We start from the raw sequence: 17,999 nt of genomic DNA, 5'->3' as shown, positions 1-17,999 counted from the left end.
TGACTAGACCCCGAAGTGGCTCTGCTAACCCCTCAACATACATATAGATCCTCCGTGCTGTGGATAGATCTGGCACCATCACTGAGACCCTCAAGAAATCTGCAATGTAGGTCTCTAGGCTCCTTGTCTGTTTGAGTCTTGTCAGCTCAACAAATGCTGCTCTAGATCCCTCTGATCAAATCGCTCCATCAATCTCCTAGTGAACTCAGCATATGTTGTGACCATGGAGTGTCCTAGTGTAACCATCCCATGAAACCACCAATCTTGGGCCTCACCATCCAAATGCAATGTCGCCACCTTGATGGCCTCTGTCTCCGACATTTGGTTAAGCTGTAAATAAATGTCCAGCTTCTCCACCCAAGACCTTGCTGAACTGTTTGATGAGCCATCAAATGTATGCAAGTGGAATCTACTCGCTGCACGGGGGTTGTCACCATCATGATAATGTCGGTACCCTCTGTGATGGTCGCAGGGTCTACTATCCCGCTGGAGCTGAACAAAACCACGGAATGAGAGGGCTTCCCTGAACTCCTGCCCATAGGCCAGGTACTCTGCAAAATAATCACCCATGTGTCCAGGCTCTGCCTCTTGCTGGGCTATGGCCCCCGTGTCTGCTCCTAAGAAAGTGGGCATGGTAGAGCGTGTAGGGGCATGTGAGGCCACCTGCTGTGCAGTATCACGCTGCTCTGGCAAATGGTGGGATGCACCCGATACCTCACCAACCTGGAAGACCCATGGGCTCTCACGCTGTCTGGCCTCTACTACCCTGGATCTCTGCCCCATCACCTCAATCTACCTTAACAGATCCTGCACTGATTTGAGGAGCATATCCGCAAATCTCTTCCCGTCATCATCTCCCATTGGAGCCTCCTGCTCTGCGTCCACCACCGGCTCCCTCTGTTCTGCGTCCACCACAGGCTCCTCCTGTTCCGTGTCCACCACCGGAACATAGTCTTCCTCTCCGTAGGTATTCCCCAACCTACGCCTAGCGTCTCTGTATCTCCGACGTCTGTAACAGATATAGGGTTTCTCCCCCGGTGTCATAGATTGCTAGCTGCACAGGCTGAGCTAGATCTATGCTCTAATACCACTGCAATATCCCATATTGGGAATATACCCCAAACACAAGCAAACTCCAACCAGAGATGGACTGGGAGGGCATTTACCAAATATGTCACCTCTAAAAAGAGGACGAGATCCGGAGGCTACCTGGCCCTTTCTAGACTCTGTCTAAGAGTATAATAGAAACACACAAGTGGTATAATAGCTGAGAATGCTCACAGAGATACAAGTAACAATGATACTATATATATCAAATAAACCTGTTGACCTCTACTGGTCAACTACCCATGCAGTACCCCCCCCTTTTCTTTGCAAAAAGGGGCAGCACCTGATCAACGTTTCCGTGCCATCCTGCAGTCATCAGCAGCTTGATCAATCTAATTGTAAACCCAGTCTGCATGTATGAATTGTAAATAATCTTAGCAGATATGAGTCGTGTATGTGAATTGCCTAGGTGGACCTAACTTTCTAGTGGTAATCTACGTCCCGGAAGGTTTTTCGTCTCACCGATCCATGGATCAGCAGAGTTTTCCTTCAAACCTGACCCCAAAGCCGGGATGGATTTTGTCATTAGAACTTTAGGAGAATCCTAGTGTGTTGATCTGCTAGATTATAGTTGTGTCGCAGAACTGGGTGTTTTGTGAGGGTCTGTATTAAGTGGGTTTGTCCCCTTGAGATGTAAATTGTAAAAAGTCATCATGAAATGTGTCTTGAGGGTTGAAAATGTTTTAAATCCCCTCGTGAGTCCTAAGTCCTAGGTCCTAGGTGATGTTTCCGAAGGCTTAGTTCGATGATCCATTTAAAAAACGAAATAAAATAATAAAATAAAAAATAATAAAAAATTTAAAAAATGAAATAAATAAAAAATAATAAAAAAATTTTAAATAAAAAAATAAAAAAGGGAAATGCATTAAGGTTTGTTGGTTAGATTTTAATCATTTAAGTTTTGATTTAAATAGGTTATAGAAATACTTTTGGGTAGGCTATAGAAATAGTTTTTATTTAGATTTTGATTTAGTTTTATAAAAATTTTGTTTTGTAATAATTAGATTAGATTTTGATAAAGTTTATTTTTTGAATTTAGATTTGATTTTTAGGTTATGTTAGATTTTAGTTTTAGATTTTTCTTTTTTAGATTTTTATAATATAAAATAAATAAATAAATAAATAAAAATAAAAAATTTCGTCAGATCTAGTCATTTTCGGGATTTATCATCTTTCATGCTGAGATCTAAAATTTTCAAGTCGAGATGCGAATATGATATCTGGCTAATAATTCATTATTCTCGTGATGGTTTAAGGCTTTCATCTTTTCAAAATTTTCAGTTGCTGGATATCGTTTTGGTCATTTTAAGAGCATTGTGATTTAGCTGATGACAAATGATTGCTGTTCACGATTTATTTTTCTATATCATTTAACAAGTAATCATTTTAATAACAATCTCTTAAGGCACTGGTCTGCTAATTAATCAAATCATTTTAGTGCTTATTTTAATCGTGTCTCGTGTCTCCCAACCAATTGGTCGACAGTTGGTCTCATCATCTCACAGGGACTACCCCCCTTAGCCGCGGGAGACAGGCTTAAATGGAGGGATCGGGGATCAGAGTGACAGCCCCCGGTCTGAGCGTTGTCGTGTCAATCCGCGCGACAACATTTTTTGGCGCCATTGCCGGGGATAGAGTTTTTCTGTCCTTGGTGTTTCAACATCTTTTCATCATTCATCGTTCATCTGTCTATCATTCGTTTGAGCCGGCAACGCCAACATTTTTTGGCGCCGTTGCCGGGGACTTTGTTTTCTCGGCATTTCATCATCTTTTCATCATTTTTCTCATTTCTTATCTCTTCATCTGGCCCGACAACGCCAACATTTTTTGGCGCCGTTGCCGGGGACATTGTTTTCTCGGCGTTTCAACGACAATCATCCTTTTCATTCTTATCTTTTCATCTGGCCCGGCAACGCCAACATTTTTTGGCGCCGTTGCCGGGGACAGAGTTTTCCTGTTCCTGGAGTTTCATCGACATTCATCTTCTCATCTCTCATCTCTCAGTTGAGCTGGCAGATTCAATATTTTTGGCATCTTTTCATCCCATATCAGCAGCATCTCTTGGGGTTGTTTCTTGTTTGGGTGGCGACTCCATTTTCTCATTTTTCCCAGACAAGAAGCCTTCCTCATATCTGCTTGTGATTCATTTTTGGATCTTAGAATCAGATTCATTGTTCAAGTGGCGACTCCACTTCTTTCATCTCTTGATTTTCTTGAGCAGAGATCTAGTTCTATCATTCATCTAATCCCTTATCATTCATCATGGATTATTCATTTAAGCCATGTCATTTTACTGAACGTTTCCATGATTTTCCGGAAGATGCCATTCCTAAGTTACCTATTTTCTCAGGTGGTGATCCAATCGCTGTTAGAAGGCATCTAGTCTTGTTTACTCGCATCATGATCATATACTGTAGATCCCCTCAGTTTAATCATGAAGATATCAAAATGCGCCTATTTGTCCTTTCTTTGGAAGATGATGCTTTGAATTGGTTTAACAATTTTCCAAAGGAATCTTTCACTTCTTTAGAAGACATTGTCGATGCTTTTAAAAATAGATATGGTTATCCAAACAGCTTGCCTTCTGCCTCTAAAATTGTGCAACAGAATGAAAGTAATTTGATAAGCGGTCCAGCTGAAAGATCCCAAGACGATTCATCATGCCAGAATGTGTCATCCACCGGAAATATTGCAGATCAAGTTCATGATAGTGAAAAATCAGGGACAAATGACAATGAAAGGGAAGAGCAAAAACAAATTATACGAGACCTGATGATGCTGGTAAGAAATATGGAAATCAATCAGACTAATTATGTCAATGATGTGAAAACTTTATGCACCCACCTGGAAAAACGTAATAGGGAGATTGAGGTCACGCAAAATCAGCATGCTAAAGAAATTAAGGCCATGAAAACTAAATATGAAACAGAAATTGGAAACATGCATAGCAAGATGTCAGTCTTAGAGGAAAATATGGTGACCATGAAAGCTGATCATGATAGGGAAATTGACTCTATGCAAAACAAGTTACCAACTATGGAAGAGGAAATGACTATCATGACGTTCAATCATAATAATCAGTTGGCTGACATGCAAGCGAATCATAAAGAAGAAATAAATTTCATGCAGCGTTACTTGATGGACATAAAGGAAAAGAACAATAAAGTGATAAAAGACATGGAAGAACATCATGGCAGACAAATCAGAGCTATAAAAGTTGAGCACTCTAGACAGATGGATGCCATTAGAATACAGGTTCAAAGGTTTCAGCAAGTGGAAGATGAAAGAAACCAGGTAACATCAACAGATCAGGAGTCTTCTCATGTGCTGCAACAAGCTCCATCTTGTTATGAGGAGGTTATTGATTCGATTGAAAGATGGTTAATTGAAGGTGATCCGGATAGACTTAAGAATGATAAAGATCAGATGCGGGCTAAAGAAAGACATATCACACATACTTCATCTGATAGTTTTGAAACAGAAAGTTCCAGGTCATCAGTAATTCAACCTGCCAGAAAGAAAAAACGCAAGAGAAAGAAAATAAGAAGAAGATTTGATGCATCAGACGGCCGTGAGCAGCTTGATTTTCGGATAGGAAAGAGTCCTACCATATGCAAAATTGGACATGGCACATCCGACAAGCAGCCGACAGATTTGCCTGAAAGCAGGCAAATGCTCAGTATGCACTATATTGAACACATCTGATGCCGTAGGGCATCCTTTGTATCGTATTTCTAACCCTACTCCTTGTTTTTTCCGCATTTTTGTTTCTGCTTTAGATAGTTAATAAATGAAGAGCTTTTATCTTTATTGTGCTTAATGTATATGATGATTTTGGATGGACGCTACTTATTTTTGTGTTGTATGGAACAGATTCTGGATTCTCACATTCCTGCAAGCAGCAACGTGTCCCCAAGTAGAGCCAGATGTTGACCTCTACCGGTTAACTACCCATGCAGTACCCCCCCCCTTTTCTTTGCAAAAAGGGGCAGCACCTGATCAGCGTTTCCGTGCCATCCTGCAGTCATCAGCAGCTTGATCAATCTAATTGTAAACCCAGTCTGCATGTATGAATTGTAAATAATCTTAGCAGATATGAGTCGTGTATGTGAATTCCCTAGGTGGACCTAACTTTCTAGTGGTAATCTACGTCCCGGAAGGTTTTTCGTCTCACCGATCCATGGATCGGCAGAGTTTTCCTTCAAACCTGACCCCAAAGCCGGGATGGATTTTGTCATTAGAACTTTAGGAGAATCCTAGTGTGTTGATCTGCTAGATTATAGTTGTGTCGTAGAACTGGGTGTTTTGTGAGGGTCTGTATTAAGTGGGTTTGTCCCCTTGAGATGTAAATTGTAAAAAGTCATCATGAAATGTGTCTTGAGGGTTGAAAATGTTTTAAATCCCCTCGTGAGTCCTAAGTCCTAGGTCCTAGGTGATGTTTCCGAAGGCTTAGTTCGATGATCCATTTAAAAAACGAAATAAAATAATAAAATAAAAAATAATAAAAAATTTAAAAATTTAAAAATTTAAAAAATGAAATAAATAAAAAATAATAAAAAAAAATTTTAAATAAAAAAATAAAAAAGGGAAATGCGTTAAGGTTTGTTGGTTAGATTTTAATCGTTTAAGTTTTGATTTAAATAGGTTATAGAAATACTTTTGGGTAGGCTATAGAAATAGTTTTTATTTAGATTTTGATTTAGTTTTATAAAAATTTTGTTTTGTAATAATTAGATTAGATTTTGATAAAGTTTATTTTTTGAATTTAGATTTGATTTTTAGGTTATGTTAGATTTTAGTTTTAAATTTTTATAAAAAAAAAAAAAAAAAAAATTCGTCAGATCCAGTCATTTTCGGGATTTATCATCTTTCATGCTGAGATCTAAAATTTTCAAGTCGAGATGCGAATATGATATCTGGCTAATAATTCATTATTCTCGTGATGGTTTAAGGCTTTCATCTTTTCAAAATTTTTAGTTGCTGGATATTGTTTTGGTCATTTTAAGAGCATTGTGATTTAGCTGATGACAAATGATTGCTGTTCACGATTTATTTTTCTATATCATTCAACAAGTAATCATTTTAATAAAAATCTCTTAAGGCACTGGTCTGCTAATTAATCAAATCATTTTAGTGCTTATTTTAATCGTGTCTCGTGTCTCCCAACCAATTGGTCGACAGTTGGTCTCATCATCTCACAGGGACTACCCCCCTTAGCCGCGGGAGACAGGCTTAAACGGAGGGATCGGGGATCAGAGTGACAGCCCCCGGCCTGAGCGTTGTCGTGTCAATCCGCGCGACAACAAAACCATAAACAGATACACAAGAAATACAGAGAGAATGCTAAGCCATTTTATTATACTGAGTAATAAAATGAGTACAAGAGGTGATCAGGAAGATGGCACCTCTACTTGCACAAGGCAAGTGAAGAAATACCCTCAGAATAGCAAAGGAATGACCCCTCTCTGATCTGCGTCCAAGTTGTTGGGAAAACTATTGTGCTGTTGCTGCTACTAGAAATCAAACGAGGATTTGGAATTGCTCCCCTCCTCAAAAAAAGCTGAAACTTTGGAATCAGACTCTACTCAAGAAACCCAGAAAAACCCAGAAAGCTCTCATGGAATGGCCGACCCTCGAAAATCACCCCCTCGGGGTTCTGCGCAGTTCCTCACTGCTCTGCGCTGCCACTGAATAGAACCCTCTGAAACTTAGCCCAGAACTCTGCCAAACTCCTCCAATATGCAAGAGTTGATCTCTTGCTCAATCCCTCGGCTCAAATCCTCCACAAACCCTCAATCTAGACTGCTCCCAAAAAGAACTACGTCCCTCTCCTAGTGTTGCGCAGTCCTCCAGAACATTGATAAAACCACTGCTGAAATGCTGTAGATACTGCTGCTGAAACGCCAACGAAAATACCTTGCTCGAGCAGGCACTCGAAGTCCCCCGAGGCTAAGGGCGAGATCTCCGAACGGAGACACTCAATGCACTAAACAGTGTTGCAGACTAGCTAAACAGCCAACATGCTCTAAGCCAAAATGACTATCACAAATGCACTTTACCGAGTTATCAAAATGAGGGGGCTCCTCTCTCTTTTATAGCTTCTGCTTCTCTAAATCCCAATGCTAACTTTCTCCTGCGTGATTCCCCTTTTGCCACGTGTTCCTCCCCTCCTGTGCAGTCCCTCCATGTGTCTGCATGGGCTCCATTTCTGCGTCCCCCTTTTGGCCCCCTTGGCTCTCCCTTTAAGTCACAACGTTGTGCTACTAGGAAGTGACTTTTATTCTAAAAGTGAGTTATGTCCCCCTTTCTCACTTTTTTTATTTACAAAATAACTATAGAAGGCAAAAGTTGGCAAAATCGAATATTCCAATTAGCTGGGGCTAATTAGGAATATTACATGCTAATTGGAGGATCGTGATTGCAATTATAGGGGGTCGCATTCTATTCATCTCATCAGATCAATTCCATGTCTTTTGAAGAAGTCAAAAGCCTATCCCTTTGAAGGCCGAATACAATTTCCCTTTGAGGGCCGAGTGCACAATTGTTGGAATGTCAAAATCTCAGGATTGGAGGATGAAAGCTCTCAAGATTTAGAACAAGGAACATACCTGTATTGGGAATCATCATTATAATTTGAACTATGTTTAGGAGGACAATTTAATCCTACATTCATAGCTGGAGCAGAATATCATCTATATTGGAGAGGCCGAGCTTTATATTGGATTGTCATTTCTGAACAATGAGCTTGGTGCTATTGAAATTGTGTCTCTGGAATTACATTATTGGAGCTATCTTCTCTAGACAAATGCTTTGTTGAAAGGGAACCAGGTTTCTCAATCTTATTGATCACTATATTTCTCCCTCTATCAAATCAATTGAAGTTGCTATTTTCCCCATAATTAATTACTGTGCAAATGTTTCTAGTTTGCTCGTTATATGTTTGACTAAAGTTCTCACGGAATTGTCTCTTATATTCACTATTGCTTATGTGTTTCTGGGTTGTTCTCAATATGTTTGATGAAAATTGTGGTTGTAAACCATTTCTAGAAGGTCACCAATGAGGGTTTAAAATTGTTAAAGAAATTTGGAATATAAATTTTTGGCACAATTTAGCTCTAGTATATTACATCTCCCATAATTTATTAATAAAATTAGTTGGGGTTTGTAGTATTTTCTCTCCAATTTCCTGGGTTTGTAATTGCAATATTTACTTAAGTGCTGGCAATTTCTATCATACAAATTTATGGTGTTTCTGGTAAATTTTCATGAATTATTTATTACAAAAATTTGTGGGATATTTATCCAATAAAATTATAGGGGAATATTACCACATGTTTTTAGTCTAGCAAGGAAAGTTGAAAATAAAAATATGGCAACCAAAAAATTAGTCAATAATAACTATAGAGAAGATCATGGTCCCTCTCCTAAGTTGACAAGGTTGATTCAACAAATGGATGAAATAAGAGAAAAGGGGCTATCTTTCAATTGTGACAACAAGTATAGTAAGGGGTGCAAATGCAGTAGGAAGAAATTATTCTACATAGACTTTGAATAGGAAGAAAATCAAGAATTAGAACCATAACAAGATTTATGGCTAGAAGAAACTACTCCAACAATATCTTGTTGTGCATTGGCCTACATCAATACTCCACAAACCCTCAAGATAGAAGGATATATCAAAAAGAAAAAGGTAACAATGTTGATTGATTTTGTTAGTATTCGTCAATTACAATTTAGCAAAACTTTTGATTTATTTCCTATATTTAGCTCTAGAGTTTCAAGTAATGATTGCAGATGGATATACCATAAATTGTTTAGAGAAGTGCCATAGTATTAAGCTCAATATGGGGGAGTATTTATTGGATATTCCCATGATTGCAATACAAATGGGCAGCGTTGATGTTATACTAGGGGTCCAATGGTTATATTCATTGGGAACAATGACCTTTGATTTTAAAGGTTTCTTCATAAGATTTACCTTAGGAGGAAAGGAAATTGAGCTTAAAGGTATTCAAGAGAAACCCTCTAAAGTGATAAGCTCTAATGGAATGACAAAATTACTTATAAAGGGGCATCGAGATGTAATGGCACAATTATGTTCACTACATGTTCAAACGTCACTATCATCTATGTTAGGGTATCTCCATAAAGTTATCAACAACATTACAAGGTATTTGGATTAATGCCTAAGGGCCTTTCACTTGCTCGAGATCATGACTATACTATATGTTGTCGCACAAAGTGTCTAGGCACCACGACAACGCTCAGAGTAAGTGCTCTCACTCTAATTCTTACTCACTCGTTTAGACTCTCTCCTAGACAAGTCAAGGGGGGTAATCCCTAGGGTCAATGAATGAGGATAGCTTGTGGAACACAGGCTTTAGGAGACTTAAAGATGAACAACTTGATGAATGTGAAACAAGTCCTAGTTAACTGAGATGGATATATCTAACAATTAGGACAAGTAAGACACAACCACTAGATAGAAATGATTTTCAGACTAGTGCCTTAATGTTCAGTTAACCATAAACCAAATGAAAACAAGTTATTCAAAGAAATTTGTAAATGTAATAGAAGTGACGATCATGAACAGTTATATCAAAATCTTAACATGCAAAAATATTCTAGCAATTAAATTACGAAAAATTTAAATACCATGAGCAACCATGAAATTCAAATGCTAAGCCATTCACAATCCTAGAATTAAAATGATTTTCTTTAATGACCCAAATCTAGGAATTTTGTTAATTTTCCTATAGTCAATATTTAGATATGATTTTAAACGTGTTTGACAATAGATAAATCAATGCCACAAAATTTCATTTTTAAATTTTCAAATTCAAAAACCCTTAACACAAATAAAATCCCAAGAATAAACTTTAGATTAAAATTTTTAATGTTTTCCTTGGGCAATTTGTTTTTGTGTGCTAGGTTTTATAAGAACATTTAATGCGGTGAATGATCAATTAAATTTTTCAATGTGACAAAAATAAAATTCAAAAGGGCTAATAAATTAAATTTTTAATGGGCCATAGGCCACATAAAAAATTAAAATTTTTTAAATGTGAAAGTGTAAGGTCTTTTGATTTAAATCAAAGTCACATAAAATGAAAATAATTTCTTTTATGTTTTTGGTTTTCGTTTTTTATTTTAAACAAATTCAAAAGGTCATAAAAAAATTAAAAAAAAAGGCAAAAAAAATAAAATAAAATGAAAACAAAAACAAAAACAAAATTTTAAATTTTAGATTTCTTTTAAAAAAATAAAAAAAATAAAAAGAACAAAACAAAAATAAAAAAGATCAAAGCCAAAGTTAAAATGAAAAGTAATCTAAAAAAAATCGAATTATGAAAACCCTAAGAAACTAAAACCAAAAGTAAAACAAAGGAAATCGTATGGGTGTTTTGGTTTTGCAGGTCGAGAGGAGAGGCGGTGGGAGCTGAGGAGCGATGAAGGAATGGTAGTGTCGAAGGGCGGCAGTGAGGAGATGGGATCCGCACGAAGTTGGGAGACAAGGTGTTCACACGGAGGAAAAGGAACAATAGGGCTGTGAGGGAGAAATGAAGGTGGAGGGAGCTGTGGCAAGCGGTTTTGCAGGAGATGAAGTTTGAAGAAGCTTGCAAGTCGACAGCGAGAGGGAAAGGGTTGCAACTTAGATGGAGTTTCGAGGGCAGTGTTGGCAGCAATGGCAGTGGTAGGAGTGAGGGTTTAATGCAAGTTGAGCAGTGAGGATAAGGAGGTGAAGAATGGATCTTCAAATTTGAAGAAGAGGTTGTGCGAGAGGAAGGGATGAGGGAAAACGTAGTGATGGAAGCAGGCAGGGTTTTGAGGAGCTATGATAGTGCAACAAATAAAAAAAATGAAATTTGCAGCAGAGGGAAAACCCCAGGCAACAAAGAAAAGAGAGGCTTCCAGGTAGCAAATGGTAGCCTCAAAAACTCCGGAACAAGCCTAGAAAAAATTAATTTCAAACCAGTATATCTTTTGCTTCACATTTGTCCTCAAAAAATCTGTAGATCTGAATTTTTGAAACCTTCGAACTGTAAAAAAAAAATCGCATAATGCCCCTGCAAAATGATTTTGAGGCCAGATCTTACCATCCAGGGCCTAGATCTAGCTTCAAATAAAAATTTTTCTTTCAGATTTGTACCTGCAATCACAAAAACAAAATACCTAGAAACTAGATATACAAATAAAAATGAAAACCCCAAAAACCCACGTTAGATAATTAAAATAATTACAAATTGAAGGCTCTAATTAGGCAGATCTGCCATTATGTTGCATAGAAATATTTTTTTTAAATTTTTAAAGGAGGTGCTAACTCGAAACCCTCATGCATAATTTTTTTTTTCTTATGATAAGCTCGAAGCTAATTTAGTTGGGATTTTCAGGAAATATAGATCGGGAGTTGGCTGGTCCAACTGAAAACTTCCCATAACGCCCGATAATCTATCTCAAGATTTCCCTGCAAAACTCGATCCAGGCATTAAAAATAGAGCAAGAAAATAATAATTAAATTTAGACAAATAGAGATACCTGTTATTATGTTCAAAATTTAAATTATTATTCAAACCCCAGTGATTGAGCAATATACCTGTACTCAAATCACTCTTTAGAAGCTATCGTCAATGGCTTTAGAAAAAATTATGCATGAAATAAAACATCTTATAGCATTCCCATGAAGAGTTAACACCAACATAATTTAACCCCAAAGTCTTTATTTATTATTGAGAAAAACGATTATATCAGAGCTTCTTGCTAAGCACACGACTCAAAGATTGGATAAATCGACTGACAAATGACTTCCTATTTAACGATAAATCCTCCAACGATTAGTTTGAGTGATCCTCGTCAAAGTAATCTCGATTGTTAATGAAGATCAAAATTTATTTTAATCTCATCCGTTGAAATATTTAATTTTTGAGGAAATTCGAAATTTTTATTTAAATGCATTTTAATTAAGTCAAAAATAGAATTTTTGAGTTAATTTCCCCAAAAAATTGACTTTGACTTAACCCCCAGGGATCAAAGGTTTAAAATTGATCAAAATAATTAATTTACCTTAGTCCCGGGACCTCTTAAACTTTAATTTTTTAGGATAGACGAAGTTTGCCTTTGGAGAATTTAAACTTACCTAGGACTTGGAATTAATTAAATTTTTTTGCTTAGGATTTTAATTATTTTTGGGCCAGAAAATTTAATTAATTAACCTATGAGGGGATAAATTATTTTTCCAACCCTCAAGACACTTTACATCATGATTTTCATATTTACATCATAAGGGGGAAAACCCATTTGTAATAGACCCTCACAGACTAACCATTCCTGCGACACAACTATAATTGAGCAGACCAAGTAATTTGTAATAAAATAGTCTAACCAAATAGTTAGGATTATTCCCAAATTACTTTTACACAGACTCAATCTAGAACAGTAGGACTCGACTAAGATCCTAGTGACAAAATTCATTCCAGCTTTGGGGTAATACTGGAAGGAAAAACTTTGCTGACCATCTGGAAATGGATCGGTGAGATAAAAAACCTCCCAGAATGGAGATCGTCACTAGAAAAGTAGGTTTGCCTGGGTTGTTACATACATGACACAGTTCTACTGAGATTATTTATGTTATATGCATGCACACTGGGTTTACATTATAACATGATGATTGGGCTGATGGTGATAGCTGGACGACACAGACACATTGATCAAGCACTATCCCTTTTGCAAAAAAGGGGGTGTACTGCTATGGGGTCATTGACACGAAGTGATCAACACTATACATTTGCAATTGGGAAGTGTATCAAAGATAAATGAAGAAGGGGAAATCATATTGGACGTAGAAACAATCCTTGAAACAAGGATTAAGCAACCAAGTAACCCAACAATTGTGGAGTAATTCATCAAACAGAAGAACCTACTAGTGGAAGAGATGACATGGGAAGATGGCTTATTCTTGTAGAATCACTAGTTGTTAGTCAAGTGTTGAGGACAATACTTGTTTGAAGCGGAGGGGCATATTGAGCCCTCCATAAGCCCCATGTTAACCCTAAAACCCCTTAGTAAACCCTAGATACTGAGTGATTACATTTCTATTGTTATATTTTTAAGTAGGCTAGAACCTTTTATGGTCCCATTTTATTATAATTGCACCCTTAGTCACACACACATTAAGGAGACCTACTTTTGGATCATCAAATATTGTCTTGCACATAGTATTCATTGTAAAAGAAGGTTTTTCCCTCGAAGAGGACTGTAATTATTGTTTTTTTTTATCATTCTTAAGGTGCAAGGTTCATAACAATATCACCTTATACCTTATTTGCTTAGCCTTAGTAATCCTACTAGGCATACCTCTCTTGAGCTGAAGGAAAGCAATTCTAAAGTGGAGAGGATACATTACTAAAAATGCATAAAACTATCATTGGTTCCCCTGCTAAACCCCGAGGATACAAACAAATACCTCTGTACTCTCCACTTCCCTTTGAACATCACACACCTAATTGGTGATCAGTTAGTCAATGCAAGAACATACCATAAGGATAATGCCATGGGAAGTGCATGTGTTCATAAAGTACCCCCTGCATCTATCAAGTGATCAATAGATGTCATAAAAACTGTCTTGTACAGTTGGATATGACCTCATGCAATGTGAGGGGTAACACAATATCTATGTCACTCAAGCTGATGGTTGAAAGCTTGTTTCTCAAGAGCATCTTCCTAGAGACACTCACACTTTGGAATAATGCAACCAAAACATCATATATCTCCTTTACAGTCTTCTTCTCTGCAATGTGAGTGATCAAATTCTCCCTCGCTGAATCAAATACATTTATCTTTTCCTTTGCTTCCTTCGTATTATGTTTAGCCAATACTTTCAGATTGATAGGTGCAACATTTTTTTGTCTCGATATGCTTTCAATGCTCAACCTCTCCCAATATCATTTGCAACCTGCACAAATTGGAAGCATCTTCCAACTTCTCACACTCTCTAAGACCAAGGGTAGTCATCCCTACAAAATTTTAAGTAATCCTTGAAGAAAAAATGGACAACAATTCAAGTGGATTTCCCTTCTACGTTCAAGCACGTCTGCCTGAGCACACTAGCATTTCACACAGCCTATAATAGTTTAAGCACCTCTCCCATATATGCAACAGGTGAAATACCCAACTCCACCAATAGATTCATGTGAATGAAATCAGTTCTGACATCATGTGGAAATTTCAAAAAAGCACGCTTCATGCAAATTCAGAAAATTCACTTCAACGTTGAGGTTCACCATGTCTATTTCCTGGAAACTTTCAGTGTTAGGGCTGAATCTGAAATATAAATTAGAGAATATATCTCACTTTTGCCCAATCAAATACATAAGGCAGCCCAAGAATATAAACACCAAACATTTGTAATTAAAGGGAACTATGTTTCCAGCCATAATGGTACAATCTCCAACATATTACAGATCTGAAAATAACTTGAAACAACAGATTTGTTACAGCCACAAATATTCCCTCTTAGCTTCTATTTACTGATTAAATCACTTGACAAAATCTGGTCCTTGTTATGTTAAATCGGTATACATAACTAGCACTAGAAACTACTCAATCACCATATTAACATAAGCTGAAAATCAGATCTGTAAGTACATAAATTTTGGACAACAAAGTACACTCCATCTACACATAAGAATGAAGTTACAAGCATACATCAACAGCTTATCACAAGCTGGTACAAGATGTTTCTTCATGCTTATCACAAGCTAGGACTCTACAATGCATCCAAATCCTAGCTAGGTCATTTACCATCAATACCAAACTATAACCAGCAATCATGGTCTAGCAAAGCATCACACCAAGCTGCAATATACAATTACACTCAAATTCATAAATGGACCATGAATTAAATTGCTGCAAGTACAAGTATTTATACAACCCCATGAGTCTTTGAGCTCTTTACCAGTTTCTGCTGAGATTACTCCATGCCAAGTGTTCACTCTTCATGGCATATTCATGGATGACATATTCCTTACACCTCTTACTTATGTTATATTCTCTTATGACATTCTTTCATAATGTCTCGTTCATTACTGAGAATCATTTATTCGTAGTCATTTCTTACATTCTTAGGTTAATGGATTTTATTTTTTTCATATGTCCTATGACTCATAACATTTTAATATAACTTACAATCTTTATGTTGTCATCAAAGAAACATTGATGCCAATACTTCTGAAGTAAAGGACTGAACTAAAAGAATTTGATCATCATATACATATATTGAAGTTTTAATTTTTTACTATTACATGCAGGGATGACTTCATCAATATATGCAGACAGTTTCAACTAAATGTTGAATCGAATGGAAAAGCTGAAGTTTACTTGAAGTTTCTCTTGAAAAAGGAGTATCTAATGGGGAGGATAGCATTTCACAAGAAGGAAATGAAAGAACAATGTGTTAAAGAGGAAGACAATGTCGTGAAATTCCAAAGTTTTGTTCATGGTAAATGTCAATAGTTTAAAATTATCTGATACATATTGTTGTAAACTACTTAAAGCAAGAATGAAAAAAATGAAGCATGTTAAACCGGAGATGACATGACTTAATATGCTAATATTCAAAAAGTTGTAGTAAATAGTGTATCATAAGATTTTGGTTTTCTCTTTTAAGCTTTATTAAATTATATATACATGGTGTAAAATTGGAGAGAGAAAGAGATTAAATTTATTATATCACCCATGAGGCCAACTGGCCTATGGGACCAAGATGCTTACAAACAGAGCTATCTTTCTATGCATCAAAATCAACTACCAATGTGCACTCAAAATGCTGCATAAAAGATTGCAATAAGGAAAAGAAAGAAAAGAAAGAGGTGATAAAACATATATGTATATATATGGAACTAGAAACTAATGCTTTAACTATCTGGCATTATGTTAAAACATAACTAAGATTAATCAACACATTACATGTTGTAAGGTAATATCCCTTTATTTATTTAATTAAATTTTCCTGAAATTTTCGATGATATTTCTTTAGAAAATGCACTCCATAATTTTTGTCGAGAAATTTATCAAGACAATTAACACAGATCTTGTGGACAATTTTACTGCAAAACCCCAACTACTTTATTTAAATTACTAAGAGAAAAATTACATCAGATTTATTTTGAAAGGAAACCTGACAAATAGATAAGCTGGAGTAATTCGGTCTCCTTCAAAAACCTTCTCTAGTTGGACTCCCCTGTTTGTAGATGTGCACCGTGTGAAATTTTAAATATTGTTGCAATTACTGGTTATTATTCTCCTATTTGTTCAGATTATTTGTCAACTGCAAAATACTTGCGGCAAATACTGAATAAAACACAACTGTTACTTCACAGAAAAATAAATAACCACATGAACTGAGAAAATTATGCATACACACAACTTATGAACACCAATATTTTCAGAAAAATGTCCCTGGAAAAACACCGAAGGGAAAACTAGTTCAGGAGATGAGGGTTTTGAGAGTACGCCCACTTCTTCACCATACCCTCTCGATATGCAGCCTCACAGGTGGCCAAGTTATTTTTCAGAGAGGTATTTCGGCTACATGGTCTTCCCAAGACCATAGTTAGCGACATAGATAGTAGGTTCATGGGGTGATTTTGGCAGGAGTTGTTCGGCCTTGTGGGGATTGAGCTCCCACCTAGTACTAATTACCACCCTTAAACGGATGGTCAGACGAAGATTATGAACAAATGGCTTGAAGGGTACTTGCTCAATTATGTCACTGGGTAGCAACAAGCATGGGTGAAGTGGCTTCATCTTGGAGAGTATTGCTACAACACTACCCACCACATGTCTATAGGTATGTCTCTATTTCGTGCCTTGTATGGTTATGATGCATTGACTTTCGCTAACATGGTTTTTGGAGACAGCAGGGCCCCAAGGGCCAAAGATTGGATCCAAGAGAGCCAAGACATCCTTAGAGCTCTTAAGGACAATTTGCAAACAACCCAAAACAAACAAAAATTATATGCAGAGCGGGGCGGAGTAGAGAGGCACTTTGAGGTTAGGGACTTTGTCTTTCTAAGACTCCAACCCTACAGGCCGTCCACGCTTAAACAGAAGGTAGCAGAGAAGCTGAAGCCATGATTTTATGGGCCTTACAGAGTAGCCAGACGAGTTGGGGAGGTAGCATATGAGCTAGAGCTCCCACCAGGGATCAAAGTACACAATGTTTTCCATGTTTCTTGCTTGAAGAAGGCTTTGGGGTAGTAGGTCACAACAGCAACTGAGTTACCTTCTTTTGATGACGAGGGGCAATTGGTATTGGAACCGGAGGCCATTTTGGAGGCAAGGGAGAGGAAGCTTAGAAACAGAGCACTAAGGAATTTCTTGTGAAGTGGAAGGACCTACCCGGTAAGGATGCTACTTGGGAGGGGGAACAGATACTTTAGCACCCATCACTACAGTTGCTTGAGGGTAAGCAACATCTTGGCGTGGAGGACTGTGATATTCCTAGTTGGCAAACTTTGCTAAGTAAAACACAATTTTGTACAATTTTGACATTTTGGCTTCTAAACTTAGGAAAAGTGGGTTAAGAGGACCCCACTTGAATTTTTAAGGAAATGGCTTCCCAAACATTAGGAAAGAAGAAATTTAGGCAGAAGTGGGACATGGGGGCCACAGTCAGAAAAGAGAATTCGCACCCCCTTGAGCAATTCGACTTGGTGAAGTGAGATAAGAGGGAATTTGACTTGGGGGACCCACTTGGAGGAAAGATGAGGCAACAAAGTTAAATAGAGGGAATGAGCTTCATTTTGGGCCTTTTGCTAATTTGTGAATCGAACCTCCTTATACGCTTGAGCTGTTGAGCCAAGTCTACACCGTGTTCAACACAAGAGATTGCCAAG

The 17,999-nt window shown here is 37.2% G+C and overlaps 1 protein-coding gene across 1 annotated transcript in view; it reads left to right on the top strand.

Annotated features, from left to right (window-relative positions):
- LOC149168863 (uncharacterized) overlaps window positions 1-17,999 on the top strand; it is a 446,780-nt gene that overhangs the window by 211,269 nt on the left and 217,512 nt on the right. The window contains exon 4 of the mRNA XM_089426985.1: window positions 15,411-15,601. Within this exon, the coding sequence (XP_089283111.1) occupies window positions 15,411-15,601 (191 nt within the window). The remainder of the gene's footprint in view (window positions 1-15,410; window positions 15,602-17,999) is intronic.

The sequence above is a fragment of the Pinus tabuliformis genome, chromosome 4_2 (genome assembly GCF_031772625.1).
Source record: "Pinus tabuliformis cultivar Carrire ecotype Pingquan chromosome 4_2, CPIR1, whole genome shotgun sequence".
Taxonomy (NCBI): domain Eukaryota; kingdom Viridiplantae; phylum Streptophyta; class Pinopsida; order Pinales; family Pinaceae; genus Pinus; species Pinus tabuliformis.
The sequence above is the reverse complement of the archived record's forward strand: the minus strand, read 5'-3'. Positions and strand labels throughout refer to the sequence as shown.